At 51.0% G+C, this 24,893-nt stretch overlaps 10 protein-coding genes across 10 annotated transcripts; 7 read left to right on the top strand and 3 right to left on the bottom strand.

The window, feature by feature from the left end:
• The first annotated feature begins 91 nt into the window (after window positions 1–91).
• On the top strand, window positions 92–830 carry BDV17DRAFT_256346 (adenylate kinase ADK2). The gene has a single exon (XM_073757063.1). The coding sequence runs from the start codon at window positions 216–218 to the stop codon at window positions 696–698; it is 483 nt and encodes a 160-aa protein (XP_073618573.1). The 5' UTR covers window positions 92–215; the 3' UTR covers window positions 699–830.
• Window positions 831–990: 160 nt separating this feature from the next.
• BDV17DRAFT_288797 (thermonuclease family protein) lies at window positions 991–2,005 on the bottom strand (the record flags this gene model as incomplete). The annotated part of the gene is made up of 2 exons (XM_073761495.1): window positions 991–1,503; window positions 1,571–2,005. The coding sequence occupies 2 exons, from the start codon at window positions 2,003–2,005 to the stop codon at window positions 991–993; spliced, it is 948 nt and encodes a 315-aa protein (XP_073618572.1).
• Window positions 2,006–2,053: 48 nt separating this feature from the next.
• Window positions 2,054–3,888, bottom strand: BDV17DRAFT_256342 (putative peroxisomal carrier protein). The gene is made up of 4 exons (XM_073757062.1): window positions 3,493–3,888; window positions 2,881–3,428; window positions 2,593–2,830; window positions 2,054–2,542 (listed from the first exon to the last, which is right to left on the bottom strand). Exons 1-4 carry the CDS (start codon window positions 3,591–3,593, stop codon window positions 2,419–2,421), a joined length of 1,011 nt encoding a protein of 336 aa, XP_073618571.1. The 5' UTR covers window positions 3,594–3,888; the 3' UTR covers window positions 2,054–2,418.
• A 1-nt stretch (window position 3,889) lies between these two features.
• BDV17DRAFT_256340 (calpain-like protease PalBory) lies at window positions 3,890–7,217 on the top strand. The gene is made up of 4 exons (XM_073757061.1): window positions 3,890–4,502; window positions 4,553–4,926; window positions 4,994–5,219; window positions 5,271–7,217. The coding sequence occupies exons 1-4, from the start codon at window positions 4,452–4,454 to the stop codon at window positions 7,164–7,166; spliced, it is 2,547 nt and encodes an 848-aa protein (XP_073618570.1). The 5' UTR covers window positions 3,890–4,451; the 3' UTR covers window positions 7,167–7,217.
• Window positions 7,218–7,250: 33 nt separating this feature from the next.
• BDV17DRAFT_256339 (uncharacterized protein) lies at window positions 7,251–9,034 on the top strand. The gene is made up of 5 exons (XM_073757060.1): window positions 7,251–7,521; window positions 7,582–7,682; window positions 7,759–7,886; window positions 7,941–8,907; window positions 9,012–9,034. Exons 1-4 carry the CDS (start codon window positions 7,419–7,421, stop codon window positions 8,827–8,829), a joined length of 1,221 nt encoding a protein of 406 aa, XP_073618569.1. The 5' UTR covers window positions 7,251–7,418; the 3' UTR covers window positions 8,830–8,907; window positions 9,012–9,034.
• Window positions 9,035–9,660: 626 nt separating this feature from the next.
• BDV17DRAFT_288793 (uncharacterized protein) lies at window positions 9,661–10,799 on the top strand (the record flags this gene model as incomplete). Its single annotated transcript, XM_073761494.1, has 3 exons — window positions 9,661–9,845; window positions 9,906–10,165; window positions 10,294–10,799. The coding sequence occupies 3 exons, from the start codon at window positions 9,661–9,663 to the stop codon at window positions 10,797–10,799; spliced, it is 951 nt and encodes a 316-aa protein (XP_073618568.1).
• Window positions 10,800–14,305: 3,506 nt separating this feature from the next.
• BDV17DRAFT_241962 (NAD-dependent epimerase/dehydratase family protein) lies at window positions 14,306–16,550 on the top strand. The gene is made up of 3 exons (XM_073755983.1): window positions 14,306–14,671; window positions 14,736–14,897; window positions 14,957–16,550. Exons 1-3 carry the CDS (start codon window positions 14,629–14,631, stop codon window positions 15,856–15,858), a joined length of 1,107 nt encoding a protein of 368 aa, XP_073618567.1. The 5' UTR covers window positions 14,306–14,628; the 3' UTR covers window positions 15,859–16,550.
• A 1-nt stretch (window position 16,551) lies between these two features.
• BDV17DRAFT_241968 (DNA topoisomerase 1) lies at window positions 16,552–20,198 on the bottom strand. Its single transcript, XM_073755984.1, has 6 exons — window positions 19,861–20,198; window positions 19,520–19,737; window positions 17,925–19,442; window positions 17,633–17,872; window positions 17,118–17,567; window positions 16,552–17,056 (listed from the first exon to the last, which is right to left on the bottom strand). Exons 1-6 carry the CDS (start codon window positions 19,913–19,915, stop codon window positions 16,922–16,924), a joined length of 2,616 nt encoding a protein of 871 aa, XP_073618566.1. The 5' UTR covers window positions 19,916–20,198; the 3' UTR covers window positions 16,552–16,921.
• A 302-nt stretch (window positions 20,199–20,500) lies between these two features.
• BDV17DRAFT_256331 (F1F0 ATP synthase subunit gamma) lies at window positions 20,501–21,717 on the top strand. Its single transcript, XM_073757059.1, has 4 exons — window positions 20,501–20,665; window positions 20,788–21,362; window positions 21,415–21,548; window positions 21,607–21,717. The coding sequence occupies exons 1-4, from the start codon at window positions 20,610–20,612 to the stop codon at window positions 21,643–21,645; spliced, it is 804 nt and encodes a 267-aa protein (XP_073618565.1). The 5' UTR covers window positions 20,501–20,609; the 3' UTR covers window positions 21,646–21,717.
• Window positions 21,718–21,885: 168 nt separating this feature from the next.
• Window positions 21,886–24,357, top strand: BDV17DRAFT_241881 (DnaJ domain protein). The gene is made up of 2 exons (XM_073755981.1): window positions 21,886–22,426; window positions 22,497–24,357. Exons 1-2 carry the CDS (start codon window positions 22,292–22,294, stop codon window positions 24,114–24,116), a joined length of 1,755 nt encoding a protein of 584 aa, XP_073618564.1. The 5' UTR covers window positions 21,886–22,291; the 3' UTR covers window positions 24,117–24,357.
• Window positions 24,358–24,893: the final 536 nt, after the last annotated feature.

Raw genomic sequence — 24,893 nt, 5'->3', positions numbered from 1 at the left:
GGGTGTGGGGAAGGGAACGCAAACCGAAAGACTCCTTTCTAGATTCCCTGAACTAGCTTCAATAAGCTCAGGCGATCTCTTGCGGGAGAATGTCCGGAACAAAACCTCACTTGGTACGTTGGTTGAAGAATCTCTCCCGGAGCTCCTACTAATATTACTTTTCAGGATTGGAGGCAGAAGCCACTATTCAAGCAGGCAACCTCGTCCCCGACTCTATGATCCTCAAGCTCATTTCCTCCGAATTCAACACAAGAGGCTGGCTCTCACAATCTTCGAAACCATCAATTTCCTCTTCAGCCTCCTTTATCCTTGATGGTTTCCCTCGCACAGCTTCCCAAGCTACGAGCTTGGATTCACTCGTCCCAATAAACTTCGTCGTACACCTAGTCACCCCGCCCTCTATAATACTTTCTCGCATTGCGTCGCGCTGGGTACATGAGCCGTCTGGGAGGGTGTACAATACCGATTTCAATGCGCCCAAAGTTCCCGGGAAAGATGATGTGACAGGGGAACCTTTAACTCAAAGAGAAGATGATTCAATAGAGACGTGGAGGCAACGACTTCATAAGTTCGAAGAAACGAGCAAGGCTCTGCTTCAACACTACCAGCGCAAGGGCTGTCTGTGGCGTGTCGAAGGTAACTCGAGTGACGAGATTACACCGAAGCTCTTTGCGGAGTTTGAGCGGAAGTTCTGCTGAGCTATTTGTGGCTTGCACCATATTCTAGGTGCATTGTTGTATTTTTACTATATACTGTGCCGTTTACTTGACGCCGAGGCAATGGCTGTTACGATTAGCATTTATATATTACGCCTAATGACTGGAAATAGGCACCTTTATCATGATATCATTCACAAGGCATTCGCTCATCCCATAATAATCTCTTCAAGCGCCGAAGCCGTGGGTAACCAATGCATCAAGGCTGCTCCAATAACAACCAGGCGAAATCGGATATACAAAACCAAAATGACAACGAATATATCCCGCCCCTCTATTTCTTCGCATCCTTCCCATGTCCGTTCTTCCCGTTGCCGTTCTTCCCAACCCCATTTCCATTCCCCTCCTTCCCAGTTCCCAACTCCTCCAACCCAATCCTAGTCTTATACTCCCTCGGACTCTCAAACTCCTTGTTCCGCCTAAACCCCTTCCACATCCCATTCCCCCTCAATTTCGCCCACCACTCCGCATTCCGATACGAAGCCTCCATCTCCGCCCCTCCAAACTCCGCGCCCATTTTAGCCTCGTACACAGTCGCCAGTCCCTTCCTAAGCATCTCATACGAGACATCGCGCCGCCGGAACGGAATCGGGAAGTCCAGCGCACGTCGGATGTACACCGTTGCCACGGCCCGCTGGTACTGGTCTGGTCGGTGGAGGTAGGCGCGCACGCGCCGGTTCAGGAGGTTGCTTGTTAGCCAGTCGTGGGCGTCGCGTGCGAAGGGCTGCTCGGGGCGCCCGAAGTGTGCGAGTTCCGGGGCGTCGACGCCTGCTAGGCGGATGTGGATCTTTGAGTATATGGCTGGTTAGCTGGGTAGTTCGACCAGAGGTTAATTTGATTTCAATTATTCGTACAGTGTTACCCCTCAGGTCCTTCTTCTCTTTGGGGACCCTTTTCCATGGTAGCCATCCCCACCCCGCAAGTCTCCCGCCCGGCGTGTGATATAGTCTGAAATTGTCGCCGTCGCCGACGCTCGTCACCTTGCCGAGAACGCTTCTTCGGCGGAAATGCTCGGTTGGGATACTGGGTGCATCGGTGAAACGGCGAAGGTATGAGCGGTAAAAGCGCGCGACGCTGAGGATGCCGGTGGTGAGGATTAAAGTAGAGATCAGGGTTTGCGGTTCAGTGAAGGCCGCCCAGTCGAGCGTCGATTTGTCGGAGCCGGCGCTGTTTATGTTTGTTGTGAAGGGAAGCCAGGAGTTGTTGTTGTTGTTGTTGTTGTTGTTTTCTTCGCCATTGTCATGGTTATCACCGGACTGTGGTTTTGGGGACCATGACGGCCATCGCATGGCGGCTCATGCTCTGACCCTTTTTTGTGGTGAGTGTGGATGTTTGGTGGTGGGAGGGCTGGCGAGGGGAAGTTTGTTGCGGTAGACTAACTAAACGCCGCAAAGTAAGGTTGCCCCGCCGGTTGCCCGGTGCGGAGTGGCGGTCAAAATATATATTTCGGTTACAAACGGTTCTTGGTTCCGCAGCTCCAAGTCGTCACAAGCTTCTTTAACACCACATGAGCGTCAGAGTAAAAAAGATAGGAAATCAAGTTTCTATACATCACGAAGAATATACAAGATGTATCTGGGAAGCCGGATCCTCGGTTTATAAGACAAAGCAGACATCTACACCCGTGCGCCATGTAAAGATGAAAGGGAATCAGAATGAAAGAACAAACCATGCCCAACCCGTACCGAGAAGAGCTCGAAGCCTATTTGAGCGTCGCAGGGAGACTTGTTTGGGCCTTCTGTGCCGCTACATCAACGGCCTTGCGAAGTTTCTTCTCCTTGAGGTTCTTTAAGTATGCGAAAAAGACGATGAAGATGAGTTCCATCCTGAAACAATCAGCGTATGCCTTTGCAGTAATAATCGGCAGAGACCATACCTTTCTTTTGTCATCATAAGAAGACCTTGCACTAGAAGCCCCTTCAAGATTTGAGGTCCGATGCCCTTAAACAGGGAAAGGGGTCCCTCATTCTGTACAATGAATTTCATCACCTCACTAAATGTCTTGAAAGGCTTCCCGTTGCGAGCTGGAGGCGGGCGTGATTGGAGGCCGACCTTGGCAACGATCAATGGCTGGGTTGCGATGGTGGCCATAGCCTTGGAAAGAGCACCGAGGACTTCGAAGATTGTTAGTTTTTGTCCCTCCTGGAGATCCATTATCACTTACGGAACGCCTCCCAGGGCTTGAGGCTGGTCCTCCCCGGGAAGAGGATGTCTTTGAAGCGCTGATAGGCACCGTATGTGATAGCAGGGTTGACAACAAGGATCAAGCTCGCTTTGAGACCTCTCCATAGGCCAGACCAGCCATCTTCACTGTTGACCACCTCCTTGCCAGTTTCAATCAAGCCCTTTTTGTCTTCCTTCGGTTGCGTCTGCTGCCGCGTCGTGATAACGGCAACGGGGATAGTGAACACCTGAGCAACGGCACCAGCCACTGCACCAAGACTGAGCTCGGTAGCCGTCCCTGGCGGCTTCGGCACACGCTCTGATGACATATAGAGCGTCCTGACAACGCTGTACCAGTAAAAGTAAGCGAAATTGGTAGAGGCGACCCCGATAAGAGACCCAGCCATGCCCGAATATAGACCCTCAATCCCCTCTTTATCAAGAATCTTTGCGATCGCATCCCATGTCGATTTGTAATGTACATCGTCCGTCGAGCGCTCCTTTTCGTCATCGGCCTTCTTCACCTGAACTTGTAGTTTCGTCTTGACTCTAAAAGCACAAGGCAGTGTCAGTATATGGCTGGCTGAGTATTATAGGTAAAGGAATAGCATACAAATCAAGTGGGTAGACGATGGCATTTGCAAGGACCGCGCCAGTTGCACCTGCAACGGCGCTGCCCCACGGAGATAGCGCGGGCTTTGATTGACCAGCCATTGTCTCAGACAAATTTCCCTAATTCTGACGATTGGAGGAGAACCAGACGGTGACAAACAGGCAAACAGACAAAGTAGAATTTGCGAAATGTGTCTTGTGTGCCGTCTTGGACTGATTCTCTAGGTACTCCGCTTTCAGGGCCGAAGACGGAGGACGGGATCACGACCTAGGTACTGAGCAGTGGTAAACACACGACCACGCATTCAAAGGAGAGGGATCAGTCAAAGAAAAAAGTGAAGACGAACAGCGATTGTGAGGAGCAGGCAAGAGACTGTAGTGGCATAGAGACGCAAAGGACCAGGGAAGAAAATCGGTAGACGGACGGAGATTCACCTCGGCGCGCGCATGCCAAAACGAGCCGAGGTCCAGAAGCGCTGCTGGAGACTGGAGTTGGCCATTTTTTCGGGTTAACCTTAGTTGAGGTGGGCAGCTTATCGGCTTGCGCTGCTTCCCGTCCTCACCCGCCGAGCAACACCAGCCTTCCCTACTACTCGCTCGCTAGAGTGAATGGCTTTCTTCAGTCTGTACATTGCTTGCTGACGCCATCCCTTTTAGAGAAGCCTTCCGTTCAGCTGCAACACTATCGAAAACTTCTTGATTTGGTCTCCGTTATCTACTCCCCCGCCTGTGGACCCGGGAAACGGTTATTGCACAAGCACTCTGACCTCATCCTGACCTCGGATGTGAGGCCGTGGTGATCAGCGGGGGCTTCCGGAAAGGCCACAAGCTGTATCGAGCCTGCTAATTGCGCGCCCGGCCCTCTGATAGGTGCAAGCTATCTGGATGACTGGTCCTGGGAAGCGTAGGCTCTGCTGAAGACCCTGGCTTAGCAAACGACTATACCTATTTGGGGTCAGGATGTCCAGATCTAGTGCATCCACGCAGAAATCTTTGATAACCAGAGCACTGGTATTCTTCCGGATTTAGTCTGTTTTGACCGTCAACTAACATGTAGCTAGAAAGCTGAACGCGATGTTGCCGGGGCCTCATCTCAGCCAGAGGCGCTGGAGGCGGCTATAGATGCTGCGGAACACTACATGAAGGCACTGTCCTTGACGACCTCAACAAAAGACAGAAATGTTCTGGACGCGAAGTGCAAGGAATGGCTCACAAGGGCAGAAAAGATAAAAGAGGCTAAAGACTGGCGGACTGCAGCCCAATCTCGGGATAGACGCTATGTATTTCGAACTCCTGCCTCGACGCGCATCCTGACGACTCGTGAAGAGATAATCCTTCTAGAAGGTGCGAAGCTGAATGGTTTTAAGTTTCTTCCATGGAAAGCGGATCCAAGTCTCGAAGAGTTCGAGTCTAAAGCGGAAGACGGCCTATTCACGTATGTCCGTTATTCTCTACAATCGCTGCATCTTAACCTGGCTTTGCATAGGCTAATTGAACACTAGCGATGAGCCTGACCTTCATCTGTCCGACTTACAAAGAGACATATTCGGAGGCTGGAAAAGACCACAGGAGCTGCTTTCGGGGCAATCAGATGACGCAGGGGTGCCCCTGAGTCCAGTGATGTCTGTTGCTGAGAAAACAGACCTGGTGCAAGATGTCTTGACGGATTGCTCGGTAGTCGCTAGTCTCTGCGCGACAACTTCGAGATGTGAACGTGGCCTCGACGAGGTGAGACTGCTTCGTCGCCCACAATGAATAGGGAGAGCTGATGAAACATAGAATCTACTTCCCGTTGTTTATCCTTGCGCCTACGATCCTACTAAGTTTCGAGTCTCACCCTCTGGAAAGTACATATTCCGCTTCTATTTCAACGGTTGTTTCCGCAAGGTGGTTATCGATGACCGCCTGCCGTCGTCAAAAACCTCACGGTCTCTTTATGTGATTGATCGGAACCATGGTAACTTTCTCTGGCCCGCTCTTGTCGAAAAGGCATACTTGAAACTTCGCGGGGGCTATGAGTTCCCTGGAAGCAATTCCGGAACCGATTTGTGGGTGCTGACTGGCTGGATACCGGAGCAAGTCTTTTTACACAATGATGAAGTGACTTCCGATCAGATTTGGACGAGCCTTTTCAAGTCATTTCACAATAGAGAAGTTCTCTTGACCATTGGGACTGGGAAATTAACAGAGAGAGAGCAAAAAGAGCTGGGTCTTGTTAGCGAGCATGACTACGCGATTCTGGATATGAAGGAGTCCAAAGGACGTCGTCAAATCCTTGTGAAGAACCCATGGGCTGGGGCCGAAACCGTATACCCGGCATTATTTACTGAGCCTGATCCAGCAGATAACTCGCGCTTCCTTTCTCCGGGCACGTTCTGGATGGATTGCGAAAGCGTCCTTCAACATTTCGAGAATTTGTACCTGAACTGGAACCCCGGACTCTTCGCCCACCAGGAAGATATACACTTCACATGGGATCTATCCAAAGACAGAGGAATGGCAGGGTGCTTTGTGAAAAACCCACAATTCTCCGTTACCAGTGAGCGAGGTGGTACTGTTTGGCTCTTGCTGGGCAAGCACTTCAGAACAATCGACACTCATGTTTCAATGGGAGTTGACGAACCAGCTGGCTTCATAAGCATATATGTGTTCAAGGGAGGAAAGAGGGTGTCTCTGAGCGATGGTGCACTTCATCGAAGGCCTTATGTCGATTCGCCAAACACACTTATGAGGCTGAATATACCTCCAGGAACGACCTATACCGCTGTCGTGTCCGAAGAATCCTTACCTTCCGTCAGCCAGAACTTTACACTCTCTGCCTTCTCCAAGTCGCCTGTGCACATATCCCATGCTCCGAATAAGTACATGTGCGTAAACAAGGTCCAGGGCTCTTGGACAACATCAACAGCCGGGGGAAATGCGGAATCAGCACGGTACTCGCTAAACCCACAGTTCAGCATAACGGTTCTGGACCCTACGGATGTATCCATTGTCCTGGAACCCTCAGACCCCGAGCTTGCCACTCATGTTAAGCTCTTCTACTCGGACGGAAAGCGCATAGCCAGAGTTCGTAGCCGCGATATCGTCGCAGATAGTGGTGACTATCGCCGTGGCGGCTCTCTAGCGGAGAAGAAAGACCTTGACCCAGGAAGATACACGATTGTTGTCTCTACCTTTGCCCCAGACCAACTCGGACCTTTCACGCTCTGGTTATCGGCGAATATCCCCTGTGAAATGAAGCAGCTCCCTCCAGAAGCCGCAGGGCGACGGATGGTATTGTCTGACATTGGAGTTCTGCTCCCGGGTCAAGACAGAATGCTCGCTCCTTTACAAACTTCTAGACTTACCCGAGTTAGGCTCATTGCGAGGAGCAGGCAGTCTACCATTGGGAATCGATCTGTTGGACCTTCACCCGTGTTGATGACCGTTGAGCTCGGCCAGGGCCCGTACAAGGAAATCCTAGCCACGTCAGAAGATGGCGACCATAGCGACTCAATAGCTGGAGTGCGCATCGAAGACTTCGATCTACAGCCTGGACTAGAAGAAAGAGGTGGAGTGTGGATTGTGCTTGAGAGAATTGGAGGACCCGGTGGGCAGGTGGAAGACCACTTTGAAGTGGAAGCCCTTGGAGAAGAGAGGGTGGAAATTGGGTTGTGGATTGTGGAGGATGCATGATTATGTAATGAGCATGTACAAATAAAATGAGTGTCAAATATGAGCTCCGACTGAGCTGCAGGGATTGCGGTTGACTGTTTATCTGTTGTAGCCTGCATACATACTAGTGATCCTAAGCTAGTGCGGGGAGGCAGCCGCAATTTAGCCTCTGTTCCGCAAATCAACCTCCCAACGTCATCCCCGCTTGCCTCTTGCTTTCTCCTTCTCACAATTGCCCCCGTCAGCGCCGAATCTCACCTCGAACCCGGAACCATGGCGAGCAATATTCCCGCTGCATTAAGATCAGCAGATGTAGGGCGGTTCGCCGTGCGCGCAGCCCAGCTCGAAAAGGCAAAGCCCATTATCGCCTACTGGTGTGAGTCGGTGCGACCTCTCTGTAAACAGCGGACTGACAAGACCGCGTCATTTATGATAGGCAATTTTTACATCGTGAACCAAATCATCGAAAAGGGTCTTCACAACACCGTCGATGAAGTGAAACTGTACACAACGCAGTTAATGGAGAAGCTGGAAGAAGTACGTTACCGGTCGACGATCACGAGACGTCCCGTGTGGAATGAGGACAGACGCTGACGAGTTAATTTCTCTCAAGTTCCAAACCGGTAATCGCGACAATGATGCTATTACGGATTCCATGGCGGCTAGCGCCTACGTGGAGGAGTTTGGCCTGGAGGTCTTTGGTCGTGCAGAGGCCTCTATGCGCGCCGACAAGGTGACGAAGTTCGTGCCGGTCTACCGACTTGTATAAAAGGGCTAGAGTTGACTTTGGTACAGACAAACAGCAGATACGTTTCAGGCGGCCGCAACGTTCCTCGAGTTATGTCAGATTTGGAACCCGCTCGAAGCTGAAGTTGCTGCGAAAGTGAAATTCGCAAAGTATCATGCTGTGAGGATTGTCAAGGCAATCAAGGCGGGAGAAGACCCCAACGCGTCGAATCCGAAGATCGAAGAGGAAGAGCCACAAACAGAAGATCTATCGTCGCAGCTACAGTTCGAGCTTGATAACGCCGCTGCGTCCTCATCACAAGCACCATTGCAGTCGAGGGTTGAAGACGAACCAGGCGACACCCAAGGTGCGCGACCTTCAGATTCATCACCCGCTTTGCCACAGCCGCCAACGTCCTTTACCGAACTGCCTTCCGTTCCTCAGGGCCCGGCATCGACATCTAGTCGGACTGAGAACGTAGCTTCGGGTCAAGACTCCCCACTCAACCTCCCATCAGCGCCAAACACCTTCGCCTCTTCAGCATCCTCCGCGACTCTTCCTGATACGCCTTCTAGCATTGGAGGCCACCAGGCGAATCCCTCGAATGAATTCCAATCGTTCCCTCCGCCATATACTACACCTCTTACGAATCCAGCACCCGCTCCATATGACGTCGGCTCATTCTACAACGCGCCTAGCGCCGCTGCTCTTCCATTCGTACCGTCCGCCGCCCCCGCTCCTGTACCTTCACGTTCGCCGTACCAGCCTACACCTATTGCAACACCACCCGTTGCCGCGCCTACGTCCTCGCAGTCGGGTTCTCATAATGTTGATGATCAAGCAATCTCACTGGCTCAGAAACATGCCCGGTGGGCTGTGTCGGCGCTCACATTTGACGATGTCAACACGGCAATCAAGGAGCTGCGGAACTCGCTGAAGCACCTTGGTGCTGGGTGATATAAACCCTACGACTGTTCATGAATTGCTAGCAAAGAGGAGGGGATATCTGCATTGGGTGTGATTGTCTCAGGTGACGTATGTATCCTAATATCCATTCAGCATAATGACTCTTACGATAAAATGGAATGGCTCTTCTGAATATGCAATATGAAGCAAGAACTCATGTTCTACCCTCCTAGCTCTCATTAAGAAGGGATACTTGGTAAAGCCCCAGTTCCATTGACCACCGCGGCAGCATTCGTTCTATTTTAACGAAGGCAACATTCCATAGGAGTCTCAGGTAATGATCTAATGATCTAATGATCCCCCACAGTGTGGTCTCAAGGGCATGAACTCCTGGTGATTCTTATCCAGTGTCAACGGCGACTTCAACCCTAGCCGGCAAACCTTCTCATGAGAAGAGGTACGCACACCTTAACGCTCTCAGAAACGTACTGGGTCTTCTTACATCCAGCTTCGATTCTGAGAAAGAATGGAATATGTGGTCAATTCCCTGATAACCCACTTCGTTCCAAGACAACAACAACCCACTCTCTCCAAGTTCCCTCCCTCGCGTTGCGTCACCCTCTTCCTCTCCTGTCTTACTCACCCTCTCCAACACAACCAACTCCTACCTACCTCGCTCAACCATTCTTCATCCTAAGCCGTCTCCTGCCATTGATCTCCGACCGGAATGGCCAGGTCCCGCTCAACACGCCAAACCCCAGCCCCAAGCACCCGCCATCAATACCTCAGACATGACGCAGTTGAAGCTGGACAGGGACTTCACGAAGTTCCTGGACCTGAAATACGAACAACACTCTACGTCCCTCAAGCACTTGAAGCGCCATGTCGAACCTTTTCCACACCTGGCGCGAACTACGCGAGTCAGAGGCTAGTCGGGAGCTATGTGTAGAGCAGTTTCTGGATATCTATGGCGTTGAGCATTGGGGAACTGCGAATCGGACTAAATATATTATGGCGGACTCGTTAAGGATGGGTGATGATGTTTGGTGGCCGGAGAATCGTGATGTGTGAGTTTGTTGTTTTCTCTAATACTACGGTTTCGATGGGTGTTGCAGATGAGCTCCCAGGCTACTGGAGACTCTGGTGCAACTTGTTAAAAAGAAAGCGGACGGCATGACGAAGGGCAGACTGATCGCGGAACCTGAGTCTTCTCAGTCAATGGCTGCGCTTGCAACACCGCCTGCAACCGCTCCAGAGACGAACGTACGCGAGGAAACTGAATACGAGCCCTCTACATACCATGGCAAAGAGGCAGAGGAGGATGAGGAGGTAGGCATAGCCACCAGGCAGGATGGGTTCAGCGAAGACGAGATGGACGAAATACCTCGTAGGCCACCCGCACAACGTCGAATCAAGAAGTCTCACATTGCATCTAACACCATACACCGCATCCACCTCCCAGCGACAAGGATAGCGAGGATGATACAAGCTCCTGCTCCTTAACTTCGCTCACAGTCCAGTCGACCTGCAGTGGGACGACCAAAGTAACCACCACCGCGCATATTACCTCCCCCGCCACCGACATCTCTACAAAAGCCCTTCGCTCCAAGTACCGTCGCGAGACATACTTCCTAGTAGCCACAGATAACACGACCACGGCCCCGGCGTGGGTTGGATATCAGTCCTTCAAGGGAGCGTCGTCCTTCCTCCTGAAAATGGGCCGCGAGCGTGGTCTAGAGAAGGAGTGGTGGACGCCTAGGGCTCAGATGAAGGCTCAGATGGAACTTGAGGGAGCAGACTGCCGCAGCCAAGCGGATTATATCTGTGCTGCGCAGACCGTGATTGCGATGGCGTCTGTTAAGCTCGAGTGGGCTGGGGATGAGGTTCTTGTTCGCTGGGGAAATGATAGTGATTGGGGTATTGTGTTGCATATGATTCAGAAGGCATGGCTGATGAAAGAGCTTGGGATCAAGCTCTTCGATGTTTTTCGGATGAGAGTTTTACTGCACGTTCAGGGGTAGGATAGGATCGTTTTCGTTGAGCAGGCAACACCTTGGGATCTTTAGGTTGCGAATGTGATGTATTACCGATCAATGAGTTGGTCGACAAGGCAAATCTGGAACATCTGAGAATGGACAGGATTTAGCGAAGATAGTTAGTTAGGGCCACTGCGATATCGCCAATGCTATTCTCATATTGCGTGTCGAACCCGGGGTGAAACTTTAGTCTTACTACACTCCCATGCCTACCTCTGTACGTCATTTCACGTCTCTACAACCTCTATTCCGCATTCTACAAGGTGCGGAGCATACAACAGGCCCCAAAATCATTACATTCTCACTCTGACTTTGACCGCGTGCGACTGAGTGATTGGGACACCAAGCTTACCAGCCAGGGACTCGTCTTGGTTAGGGACATGGATCTCTCTTGGATCCAGAACATGCAGCCTCGTCCTTCTTCATAATGATAATGGCGGGCGCCAAGCTCGACCAAAGGCTGGCTGCAAACAGAGCACCAGAGCAGATGACCCTTAAAAAGACAGTTATAGCTTCTGCACAGGCTAATTGGTGACCTCAGCTCAGCCCAGGCTTTGCGATAGCCTCCTTCCTCCCCATTCCTTCTCAGCCATCTGGTATCCACTATGTGATGATGTGAACGAGAGCAGAACGAGACTGAAATCGCGGCTATTTTTTGCCATCTACACCCCGCCAAAACGACTACCCTATCTACCCTTGACCATACCTCCCCCCATCCTCTCTTTACTTCCCAAAGCAGGCATAGATACTTGTTCCTGAAGACCACTCCACCCACCCCAGTCCATCCATCACAAGGCACAATGTCCCACAAAAAGCGGCGGCTACTTCTACCTAAACTACAACTACCACTGCCCCTGGAACAACAAGACCACAGGCAAAACAGACACAGACATAACCTACTTCTCGGCCGTCTACTCGCCCGCCTAGAGGCACGACCATAATGCCCAAACGCAGTGGTACAAGAACAAAGCGATGCCTGTGGTGAAGGCAGACATTGAACGGAACTTCTACGGCGATGCCGATAGGAATAAGCAAGGACGCACGTATAATCGGTATGAGGACTATCTCGCTCCGATTGAGTTCAAGTGGTGCGAGAAACTGCCGGTGCATTCGGACGGGCCATTAAGGTTGAAGCTTTATGGAAGGGAGATATAGACTTGGAAGTTGGAAGTTGGGGTTCTAGCGTCAGGGATATTGTGGGTTATCGGATATCCTGCAGGTCGAGCGTTGCATAGTTTCGAAATTGTATATGGGCACAGTGGGCCTCGAGGCTTGGATTATGACTTATGAGGAGTAGTAGTGTAAGGAATCGGAGACTTTGACCGAGCCTGTGTGATCTGATAATCGCGGTCAGCTAAAGATAATCCTACACTAGTGTTAGTACTTGAAGGCAGAAGATAACATCCGTAGTAGGCACATCGATTGGTTCAGGCCGTAGACCATTGGAGCCGACGCCTCCGAGGTTGCAGGCCAGAGGTCGTTGGCTTCGATGGTAGCCCTCCTTAACGGAGCGGGCATCCTACCTCTCTTTACCTACCAGGGCGCTGATTGTAAAAGTAGTGTCAGGGAATGCGAGTCACTTGTATCCGGAGGTAGGGTTATACTCCGCAGAACCAGAATGGCGGTTGATTTAGCCCGGCCGGGCTGGCACGAACCATGGAACGCAATGCGAAGCTCTCCGATCATAGATTAACAGATGCCGTAGATCGGAGATTTCCTCGGACTCTGGGACGTGACGTCAACTGATTTTCTTCAGCGAATGTTTTCAGAAAGGATTCCCCTTTGAGTGTTTGGCAACGCAAACAATATTGCGTTTTGATCGCCGAATTGCTGACAGAAGGAGGACACTATCAGCGACTCTGCGAGAGCTGTCCGGCGCAAGAACAAGGGCGACATCTAGGGGTTGCATCGCTAGCAAATAATAGAGTGGGTAGAGATTAAAAATCCCCACCGAGCCGCAGATCCTGGTTTATTCCCTGCAGATGATCAAGCGGGAAAATCCTGGAAGGAGACTTAATTTCCCAGTGCCCAGGTGGCAATTGCAGGCCGGAGTTTGCAGGAACGTTTGCGTGGAAGGAACATGAAGCTGGCCATGCACAATTTATCTGATGCGCTCTCCGTTTGACTGGTGTCTCTTCGAAAGCAAGGGACGCGCCGAACTTCAACTGCATGTCTTATTGCGATTGTCTCCCCGGACTCCGTCATCCCTGCAGGGAATAATTCGAGCATGTCGGGGAGTAGAAATTGTTCATTTCATTCTTGCCCATGATCGACTCCCCATGTCGATGCTCTTGTGTTGCCCTATCCACTTGGACCCAGCGTCATACTCTTTGCCTTATGTGACATTGATTCTTCATTTCCACCAGTCAGCTCTGCGAAGAGTGCAAATAGACTTGTCAATTACAGGACAGCAGAGTTCAAAGCAAAATGATCTTCGAAGACACTATTTTTGATGTTGCAGCCGTCTTTTCGAAGTGAGACAGTTCGTCAAAGTCTCAAAATTAAGCGCAAAGTCAAAGCCACAGGGCCCGGTATCTGGCAAGTGCACTGGTGAGTTCGCCTCTTGACTCGGCGAGCCTGACTGGTCACGATCCACCCGCTGAACTCTTGGATTGTGCGGATATCTGCGACTTGTGGAGTTAAATGGTGGTTGTAGTTTCCCTCGGACAGCCTCAGATAGATACAGAGTACTCGATCTCAAACCGTTTTCCTGATTCTTGCAGGCCGTCTGGGTACTCTCCTCCAAGCGGATCGTGTAATGCCTCATGAGCTCCGTACTCCTTTGGAGCCGCTTTCAGCGCATTGTATCTTTTCGATAAAAAATGGTGAGCAATATGAGATACTCGAGTCAAATTTCCTGGGGTGGAGCGTTGGTGCAGACGTCCCACAACGCGTTGCTTGGCAGGGGAACGACAGTCGACCTGTCCTCATGACCAAAACCCACGATGTCGCCGAAATTTCTAGATGCAGCGCTAACGGCGTTCGCTCGGCGATGGCTTGGAGGGGAGCGTCATCCCCGTATTCGACGTGAAGTTGCTTTTTCTGCTCGCTTCCCCGGGACTTATCGCTTCGGTTTGGCGGGATGATCAAAGAGCACTGACACAAGAGATCCTCCAAGCTGTTAAATCTGGAACAAGGCCTCATAAATCAGTTAGAGAGTCCACGTAGCGGTAGGTCTGGGGGAGTCTGCCATAGATCGCAGGAAACAAGGATCAACAACCCACGAAAGCATCAGGCCCGTACGGAGTAGAGGGCGCCCCGAGAATCCTGGACACTGACAAGGGTGAAGCAATAGGATACGTATGCTCTCGAGTCAACCGGTTAAGCAAGCAGAGTATCCTCCGAACTCCCGGGGTTTCTGAAGCGTGAAGAGGAAGTACTGGTTATTGAACCTGAATCGACTGTCGCCCAAAACGGTTACCCCCAAACTTTCTCTCCCTCTTCTTCCTCTTCCTCCTGTGCTTTACTTCTCGGCCTTCTTTCTCCCTTCTTTGTTCCTTCCTGTCTCGATCTTTCGCTTCTTTCGAAGGGCGCTCTCCTCTCCAAGACGACACAGCCTCAACACAGAACGTTGCTTCTCCTATAGGTGGTATCTCATCCTCTCCACATCCTCGACTCCGCCGCTCGCCCGACCAAGACCAACACTGCACACACCGAATTCGCTACATCTCTCTGTTCGCCGCCTACTTTATTCAGGCCATATTGTGTGGGGTGTTGACAGTCTGCTCTGCGCTGTCATCTTGAGAATCGCCCGTGCGCTGCAACAAAGACCGGTATTTCTACGATCTATATACCATTATTGACCTCTTTTACAATGGCGGACAAGAAGCCCTCCGTGCTGATTATTGGAGGCTTGGGTATGTGCTCAACACCGTTACGGAGCAGCAAGATACTGTGTCTAACCTAGATCTCGCAATGTAGGATTCATCGGTCGCCATTTGGCCCTCTACATCCACGAAAACAACCTAGCCTCGGAGGTGCGACTCGTCGACAAGGTCCTCCCGCAATTAGCCTGGCTAGCTCCCGAATTCGAAGAAGCTTGCTCCAAGGACAAATTTGTCCAAGCCGATGCTAGCCGGGAACGTGAGTATTAAGCTTGCTATACATTGACGAGTCCTCAACTAATTGTTCTCTTCACTTAGAGCATTTCCCTCGCATTTTTGATCGTGCCAACGGCGAACAATTCGACTACGTGATCAACTGCGGAGGCGAAACGAGATACTCCCAGCCCGACGATGTCTATGAAGCCCGGAGCTATAATCTGAGTGTGGCGCTAGGCCGTGAAGTGGCTCGCCGGAAGATTGGTGTCTTCGTTGAATGTTCCACTGCGCACGTCTACAAAGGTGGCTCCACCCCGCGGAAAGAAGGTGACAAACTTCAGGCATGGCACAAGCTAGCGAAATGGAAGCTGAAGGCGAACGATGTGTTGATGAACACCCCTGACCTCAACCATATCGTGTTACGACTGCCAAACGTGTACGGCGAGTATGAATCTGGGTACTTTGCGATGGCAATCTGTCTTGCGCGGGTCTACTTGGATATGCAGAAGGACCTTGAACTTCTCTACTCCAAGGATCTGAAGACAAATACCCTCTATGTCAAAGACGCAGCCAGCGCTTTATGGAGGGCTGCAGAATGGAAGTACAGTGCTCCCAAGGATTCTCCCATTCTGTTCAATGTTGTCGACCACAATGATACCCGCCAGGCCCATATCGCCGAAGCTCTTACTGAGGTTTTCGGATTGAAATGCTCATTTCTGGGTTCTCTGGCGTCGCAGTTCGCCAAGTTGAACTTAGATGACGTGGTCGATGATATGAACGAGGAGTCCTTGCAAGGTTGGTCTGACCTGGTCGAAGAAAAAGGCATTCAGCGACCAGGCCCTATTAGCCCGTTCATCGAGAGGGATGTCCTTCAAGACCAAGACATGTCGCTCGACGGTGCCCTGTTCGAGACGACCACCGGCTGGAAACCGACCAGGAACTTCGGTCCTGACGGCATCCGAGACATGGTTGAAAGCTACAAACGGATGGGCTGGTGGCCATAAGCAACTCGGTCCTACTACACCTTTTTCCTCTTGTCGACTTGTTGAGCTTTACAGCGCAGAGAACGATGGACCCCGCTAACGACCCTTGATAACGAACCCAGTGGTTCTTAAAACCGCGTACGACTACGGAATCCGCATCAGCAATTCACCATAGATCAACTCGACCCACGGATCGTCTCGATCAAAAGTACTCACCTCCTATCTATAGACCGCATTCTTTGACCATTTCTCTCGCTACCTTAACGGCCGCACTACACATTTCTCCCGACTTTAATTTATAATTCTTACCCTCACTTCTTTCTATTTTTCATTGTTGACTGTTGGAACACTGGTCTGTTCCATTTCCATCTTGTTCTGGTTATCTCAGTTTTTCTTGTCTGCTCTCAGCCCTCTTGAAGCATTTTCCATGTCTATACCATTCTACTGTTCACTTCGCTTTGTTAGCGTCTCATCCTGGCCTTGATCTTGCGTGGCCGTACTATACCATACCACATCATGTCATGTGCTGTTAGATTTGGTCCGTTGAACGGAATACTTAGCATTTCTGGATGAACTATTTTCTCTTGATCTCATTTACAAATCTCGTCTTTACTTTCTACGGATGTACTTTAATCCTAATAGGATATGACTCGAACTGAGGATATACATTTTCCAGCGGGCAGAGTAGATTCTGTGCATACACTTGCCTACTTATCTGCCTACTTATGCACATGCGCATCTAGAATGTGAAAGTGGATAGGAAACTGAACCTTCTAATTGTAGAACTAGCTAAGGCGCAATGTATCTTGATGAATATAATGTATAATATAGGTTGTCGGATGTCTCCTTTCACTGCTCGTTTGCATGAACAAAGAAAGACGTCCGTACAAGGGATATAGGTAAGGTAAATGAGGAGCCTCGATGCCTAAATTAGAGGTGGGACTGGCGACAAAGCGATAAGAAAGAGTAAGCTGTTTGGAAATGCATAGAGTTTTCAGACGGAAACAGCTGTGAAAATAGACAGCCGTAGTATGCAGACGCCAAGCCAATAACCAGAAGGAGAGTGATGAAGATGTAATCCAAATCAGAATTCCCAGTTCTCATCGACGGACTTGATGGCCCACTCGAACTTCTCACGGAGAGACTTGGAGAAGAACTTCTCCATTGGGACGTTGAATTTCTTGCTGAAGACGACTGTGAGGCGGGGATCGATGTAGTTCTGTTGGTTGTCAGATATCAGATATGTCCAGCGAACGCGAAAGGTGTGAGTGAAAACTTACGATCTTCGAAGTGCCGAGGGCCACCTCCTTGTTGTCTTCCTTGTCTTGAGCCTGGAGCTCCATGTTCTCGACGCGCTGCTGAATCTTTTGAATGGCGGCTTCCAGTTTCTCGACAGTTGGGCCTCGGCCTTCAGCCTCCACCTTGCCGGTCTTGTTCTCTTTGTTGTATTTCTTCTCTAGATCCTTGATCACTTCGAGCCGTGTCTCGAGCTCACTCGCCTTCATCTCTTTCTCACCCTCGGCTGCGAGTTTTTCGTTTTCCTTTTCGAACTTCTTCGTGATCTTCTGTTTCTGCTCCTCGATTAAGAAAGCTTGGTGTTCCTTGACCCAATTCTGATCAATGTCTTCATCCAGTTCGAAGTACTTGGCGCCCTTCTTCTTCTTCAACGACGAGTCCAAATCCAACATCATCTGCTTGAGACGCCATTTCTGATACCGCTGGCCTTTGATCTATACGGGAATAAAGTGTGAGTCAAATCTGGGCGCAGGTTGATGCGGGAGATCTTGAGACTTACTCGTTCGCTCATCTTCTCCATTGCATTGGCGTGCCCTGCAGCGACTGTCCGCTTGTGGTTACACAAGATAGCAACCTTCCGATTGGCATCATTGTACGCTTTGACCTTCTCGACATTGGTACCGGTTGCGTGCATATCTTTGAGCAGTTCAGACATCGTATGCGAAGCGTTGTATGTACGGAACACCTTTGCGGTCAGTCCTGGCATATATTGAGAAAGATGTTTGTTGAGGCCAGATGTCTGGAATCGTTAGCCACCTTTGTTAAATCTCGAGCTCTTTTAAGCAGCTTACGGTTAAGCGATCAAAAATCTCGTCACCATCTTTCTTGGGGGCTTTCTTGAAGATCTTCAGGTTCTTGAAGACCTGTAGATCGACTTCAACCTCATCGTAAAACCGGATACTGTCCTTACCCAGGAAGTCAAAGACCACCCGGTTGGGGGGCTTGAGTGTGATGTTTTCATATTTCAGAGAGCAGCAGCCCACGGTTTCAGCCTCATCTTCACCCTTCTCATTACCCGCACGGAGAGCAAATTGGTCGATAAGATAGACAGCGGTGGCTTTCTGACGCTCTACCATGAGTTCGTTCTTCAGGTTCTTTTGATAATCCTTACGAATCCGACCAATGTGCTTCTTGAGCTCACGCGCCTTTTCGAACTTTTTGTAATCACTTTGGCCCTTGACGTCGGAATTGGCGGCAAGCATGACATACTTGTAGTTTCCATTTATGTTTTCTTGCCACATGGCGAGCCATGTGCCTTCTTGGTCATGCTTCACTTCCTTCCACTTATGGCCTTCGGGCGGAGGAGGAACACGAGCCTCTTTGCCGATGTTGATGGTGATTTGCTCTGGCTGAACACGTGATTTGACATGGCCGGTCTTGGGATGCTCACCGCGGCCACGGAAAAGCGAAGGAGGCTCGACTCGGAAATTGCCAACTTTCTGCTTCCGGCCATCCCACATGCAATACATGTAAGGTGCCTCCTGCTCATCTTTCTCGGCCTTGAGGCGTTTCTTCTCAGCGGGCGGCAACGCCTTTTTCTCTTGGCGTTGGGTGTCGTAGTACTGGAAGATTGGTTGGAAATCGCATTTCTTGAACTCTTTGATGTCGACCTTGTTGCCCTTCTGATCCTTCGCGCCGCCGGTTTTCTTGAGAATGTCCTTGAAGTCCGTAAAGAAGTTCTTCTGAAAAGTAGGATTCTCGACGTTCTGTGTCGAGTTCAGCATACCGCCGAAAAAGCCTGCAACTTCTTCAGCGTCAGGGTGAAGGTCGACGGGGATTCCATCATATTTCATCTTGACGTGCTTCGGGAGCGGCTCGTAGGGAGGTGGAAAGACCACGCCGTTGTGCTCAAGAGTTTTCCACTTGATTGTACCGTCGCCCTTCGTTGGGTCTTCCCACCATCTGTATTCGTCATCCTCCTCGGCTTCAGCTTCTTCACTCTCCTCCTTCACCGGCGTAGCTTTCCCATTCTTCTTTGCTGGGGTAGATTGGCCCGACTTTGGCTCAGCCTTGACCTGCTTCAGAGCCTGCTTGGTTGAGGCAGGTTCCTTTTTAACGCCGTTTGTTTGTTTCTTTGTGGAAGCCGCTGGCTTGGCGGACTTTCGGGCTGAGTCGGCCTCCTTTTCGCCCTTGATCTGAATCTTCTTCTTTTCGGCGGCCAATTTCCTTTCAATCGGAACATCGGAGTCTGATTCGGTACCAATGGCGGTTTCCGACGTCTGGGGAAGTTTCTTGCCGTTGAGCGCGAGAGGTACATCTTCATCGGTCTCTGGATCTTCGTGTTTCACAGACGTGCGACGACGCTTGCTCTGTCGGATAGTCAGCCGCCGAAACAAACAACGACGGCAAACAGTGCCGTAGAATATAGGGGCGCGGATGGGCGTACCAAAGGCTCGTCCTCCTCACTGCTTTCTGGTTCCGCATACGACTTTGCTTGGCCAACGCTCGTTCGCGCCTTTCTCTTGCTCGCACTGGCGGCGCCATCTGCATCATTCATTTCAACGTCACCATCTTTTTGCACCGCCCCAAAACGAATAGAGACCCCAGGATCGACATGGCCGTTAATTTCCGTTGCGCCGTTCGTTTTTGGCACAGATTGGCCACCTGAAGTTGGAAAAAACACAGGTCAGCATAAAGTTCGCAGCGTATAGCATGACAGCACGATACTCTCAGGTAAGGATGGAGTGAGAGCAAGACGGCGCATCGAGGATGAAGGCCATGACTAACCAGAAGATCTCCCGTTCATTTTGACGAGCGGGGTATCATCGTCTGAAGAGCTCATGTTTGCGATAAAGCGAGGAGCAGATCTGCGTTGGGGAGCGAAAGTAGATATAAGGCGAGCTCTGGTCGCAGGGAGGTAGAGAATCGGGATTGAGCCGCCAAGTCTGTAGAGCCGAGCTGGCGCTTGACGAACGAAGTCAATGATGATTGACCAATGAGACAAGAAGTTGGTTCAGTAGATGAGAGAATCGAGAGAGGAAAAAGGGCGGGGTTAGGGTAGAAGAGACATTGGGTATGAGAGAAGCAGGCCAGAATGAGAGGAGAAAGCTCACGCGAGACTTCACAATCGAGAGGAAGAAGAAAGGAAAGGAATGGAAAGCGAGGCTGTCTTGGTTGGGGCCTGAGGCGATCCGGGCTTCACTCTATGTTTCTCCGGACCGTTCAGCCACTCTCATTGCATGAATTGTACATGCCTTATCATTCAGGCTCCATAAATACCTGTCGGCCGGGGACTTCGGATAATGGTCACGTGAGTACACTTCTGGTCCTTCGTCCTCGCCGTAGTAGCTTCCCGAAGAGGACTAGTCCTCCGGGTGCCGGAAGAACAGAAACAGGAGTCGAATTCGTCCACTTCCCATCATCCACTGTTGACCACCTCCGCCGGCGATACAACCCCGTGGTGATCCCATTGCCGCCATTTCCTCGCCCCTATACCCGGTGATATTCTCCTCTCAGTCATACGGTCTGATCTCACTATGCTTACCCGTGCTGTTCGTCCGGCCGTGAGGGCTGGTGCCGTTGCGGTTACCCGGTAAGTCCTCCTCCGGCACCCAGCCCGCACATTGCATCTACGACCTCTGTCTTCGAAACAACACCATACCATTGAGTCTGGATATAAGAATGGAATTGGCGACGATACTGACGTTTGTGAAGCATTGCGCCCCCCAATGCCGCCAACTTCGCGACTCTGCGTGAAATCGAAGGCCGTCTCAAGTCCATCAAGAACATCAAGAAGATCACCAACACCATGAAGGTCATCGCTTCTACCCGTCTGACCCGCGCTCAGAAGGCCATGGACGACTCTCGTGCTTACGGTCAGACCTCCAACACCATTTTCGAGCAAGCCGAGACCAAGCCCCTCGAGGACAAAAAGACCTTGCTCGTTGTCGCCAGCTCCGACAAGGGTCTTTGCGGTGGTATCCACTCCGGTCTCAGCAAGGCCACTCGCCGCGCTCTCGAGCAGACCCCCAACTCCGACCTTGTCGTCCTCGGCGAGAAGGCTAAGGCTCAGTTGTCGCGTACCAACCCCAACTCCATCGTCCTCAGCTTCGCCAACGTCTGCAAGGACATTCCTACCTTTGCCGATGCCCAGGCTGTTGCCGACCAGATCGCTCTTCTGCCCACCGACTACGCCAGCGTCCGCATCATCTACAACAAGTTTGTCAACGCGCAGAGCTACGAGCCTGAGACCGTCGAGGCCTACTCCGAGGAGGCCATCACCAAGTCCCGTTAGTACTACGTTTTCGCCTGGAAGGCCACAAAATACTGATTTTTGCGCAGCCAACTTCTCTGCCTACGAGGCCGATGAGGAGACACTCTCCAACCTCCGCGAGTACGCTCTCGCCAACAGCTTGTTCTGGGCTATGGCTGAAGGCCACGCCTGTGAGATCTCTGCCCGTCGCAACGCTATGGAGGCAAGTAACCTCGTGATGCACTCATTCCATACTCAGCTAGGCTAACCTTTTCATTTAGAATGCCTCGAAGAACGCTGGAGAGATGATCGACAAGTGAGTACAAGCCAAATGGTTTTCAATGGGGATGGTGTCTAACGTCATTGCAGGTTCCAGATTCTGTACAACCGTCAGCGTCAAGCCGCCATTACCGGTGAACTGGTTGAAATTATTACCGGTGCCGCCGCCAGTGCTGAATAGCCTCTGTCATGATATCTCTTGGGAGGGAGTCACCATATGTAGACTAACTCATAAGTACCTAGATTCGCGCCAACCTGTAAAATCTATCTCTACATTTCGTTTGTACCATGATCGTGACCTTATATTTGACTCTGATTAGCAGGACACTGTATAGCGAACTACACTGGTTTCTAGTATTGACCTTTGTGCCTGCTCGACATCTGTCTGGTGTATGACTTCCCCTCTTCACCAACCGCAAGTGAGGAATTGAGTGAATGAGCTCTTTTCACTGAGAGTCTCTGCCTCTTACTGAACTACTCATTTTCTCTTCTTCCCTCGCCCTTTGGCATCAGAACTTACTCATTGCAAATTCACTTTCCATCCTCATTTCATTCACTTTTCCCTCGGTCCCCAAGAGCCAACACTCTGTGTTTGACCAACCACTAGCTCTAGCATCTCCCTCAGTCAGCACTCACATCCTCTCAACGGTACACAACACAATTGCTAGCACGCCCAGAAATCCGGCTATGAATTGCTACGAGATCCTCGGGATCTCGTCAGATGCGTCCATCAAGGACATCGATAGCGCCTACAGAAGACTCGCTCTGAAGCATCACCCTGACAAAGTCGAGGGAGAAGATGCCGCCCTCGAGTTCCAGAAGGTGGGAACGCTCACATTCCCTCCTCTCACTCTCAACACAGACAGCGATGCACTAATCCTCAAAACACTAGATCAGAGAAGCAGTCGAGACCCTCCGCGATCCAACCACCCGCGCCGTCCACGATCGTCAACTCAACCAAAACCGTCGAGCACACCGTCCTTACACCAAAGAAGAGATTCTCTTTAATAGTCCTGACTACACAGGATGGAGACCCAACAGCATGCAGAGAACGCCTTCGCACTTCAGCCGAAGAGACCGGTACATGTTCAGCTTCGGTGAAAGCGTCCATATGAAGCCCAACTCGGCAGACTCCAAGGAAGAACTCGCTCGCCATAATAAGCAGCGTGAAGAGGAGGCGGAGAACACTCTTCGAACCGCCGAGGTAGCGGGTCGAAAACGCTGGAAGTTTACCTGGAATCCTGAAGCCGAGAACTTTAAGGGTTCAGAATACCGCGAGCCATACGCTGAAGGGACGCACAAGAACCCCCAGGAGCCTGTTTGGTGGGCTGGGGCGAGACCTGAAGGAGACAGTCATGATGTGTTCGGAGCCGATAGTGGTGCCGGCAATAGTGCTACTGTTGAAGCTGGGTTTGATTCCAAGATGAACGCTGAAGCCGAGCTTGGGCCTGAATCTGAACCTGATATTCAGTCTAACAGCGACGGCAACGACGCTGCTGAGGCCGAGCCCGCAATTAACCTTGAAGCAGCTGATGTCAATACTGCTCTAGTTGTCCCCAACGCTGATACGGATGCTGAATCTGAAGTGGAACCGGCGGTGATAATCGAGCCCGGCCCTGAGTACCACGCCGAGTTCGACATTCAGGACATTATTGACTCCTGGGCCAAAAAGGGTAATGCTGATATTGGATCCAATGCCGCCACCGAGGACAACGAAGCAGATACTGAAGCACATGCCGACGTTGACAGTGCTACCGCAGACTACGCCTCTGTCCACACAGTGTCATCTAACAAACCGGTGGCAGAAGCTTCATCTGCCCCGAGATGGCACCCGACATTTAGCATGACGAGCAACACATTGTCCTCCCCTTGTAGCCCAGCCAAAGCCAAAGCAGACACAGCCTCCACCGCAAACGCAGAGCAGGAGAGCTCGGATTCAATCTACTACGACTTCAGCGATGTCGACGCCGCACAATCCCAGCCAACGCACAACGAGAGCGAAGTCTACCATGACTTCTTCAGTGGCAATGGAACCGAGAACGAAAACGGCGAAAATACCGTCGCCAACGCCTCGGTCAGCGCCAGCGCCAGCACCACATCCTCCTCACCCCTTCTATACGGCCTCTGCTCCGACGAAGCAGGTGTTTACCCTTACCTCGCCCCCTTCGTCCCGTACTTCACAGCCAAACTCGCCGACAAGCAAGGCCGGTACACCAAAGACGATTTCCACGGCGAGCTGAAGGGCATGGTTATGGAGACTTACTGCGGTTGGCTGGAGAGTGTGCGTGTTATGATTTCCGGCGCGGCCGTGTCCAAGTCCAAGTCGGAGCCGGCTAATATCTCGTTCTCTAACGCGCAAGAATGCCGACACCTGGGGTACTGGACGAAAGAGTATGAGCAGGAGTATTGCGGATGGTGCGGCCTGTGGACGCCTATTTATACGCTTGTTTGTCCGGGATGTGGGATTGGGAAGTGCGTTCGGTGCAAGTTTGAGGATGCGGCGGGTAAATGATTAATGATTGGGAAGGTTTGCTATACTAAGTAGCTACCTCACACTGGGGCTTTGGGCTATTCTGAAGCATGAGCCGTTTTGTCATTTCCATCCCTATGGATCAATCGTTTGTTTGAACAGGTTTGCAACACGTTTATGTTTACCTTGCTCACATTCGCTGATGACGTACTGGAGTCGTTTGGTTGTTGCTTGAGCTGAGCTTCGTTGGGTGAACGATTTGGGTTGGGCCGATGTGCACTAATATTGAATACCGCGTACCGCAGAATTGTAGCATAATTATTATTGAGACAACTGGTACTGATAGTATGTCCTTTTCATTTACTAAATCCTCGTCTGAGCCGCCGATCTCGCGAACACATCATCGGGCCCATTCTCCCTCCATATCTCCGCTCGCCGCTTAAAGGCCGCAGCGACTGTGCTCTCTGGGTCGAAGATTACATCCGGCTTCTCGAGCGAGAGCTGCTTCGTCTCAAGAGCAAAGATGAAGAACCCTCCTAAGGTCGTCATTAGTTCGAGAAATATATGTATGTTCTGTAGTGCATGCTCGCAAGCATGTCGGGGGTTTGAGAGAGTCCGGGGAAGAGACAAGGTCATTGACGACGTATTGCTTCGCCCAGGCTTTTGTCTGCAGACAGTTTTAGATAAGCCTGCCAATAGGGCTGCGAATCTTGGTAGTACACGACCTGGAGTGTAGCCAGTTTCACCTCGAAGGCCAAGCACGAAGTAAACAATAGCATTAATTTCCTGGTGACGAACAGGATATTGAAGGCTTGTTCT

Source organism: Aspergillus undulatus (genome assembly GCF_047715775.1).
Source record: "Aspergillus undulatus strain CBS 261.88 unplaced genomic scaffold BDV17scaffold_9, whole genome shotgun sequence".
Classification (NCBI taxonomy): Eukaryota; Fungi; Ascomycota; class Eurotiomycetes; order Eurotiales; family Aspergillaceae; genus Aspergillus; species Aspergillus undulatus.
The sequence above is the reverse complement of the archived record's forward strand: the minus strand, read 5'-3'. Positions and strand labels throughout refer to the sequence as shown.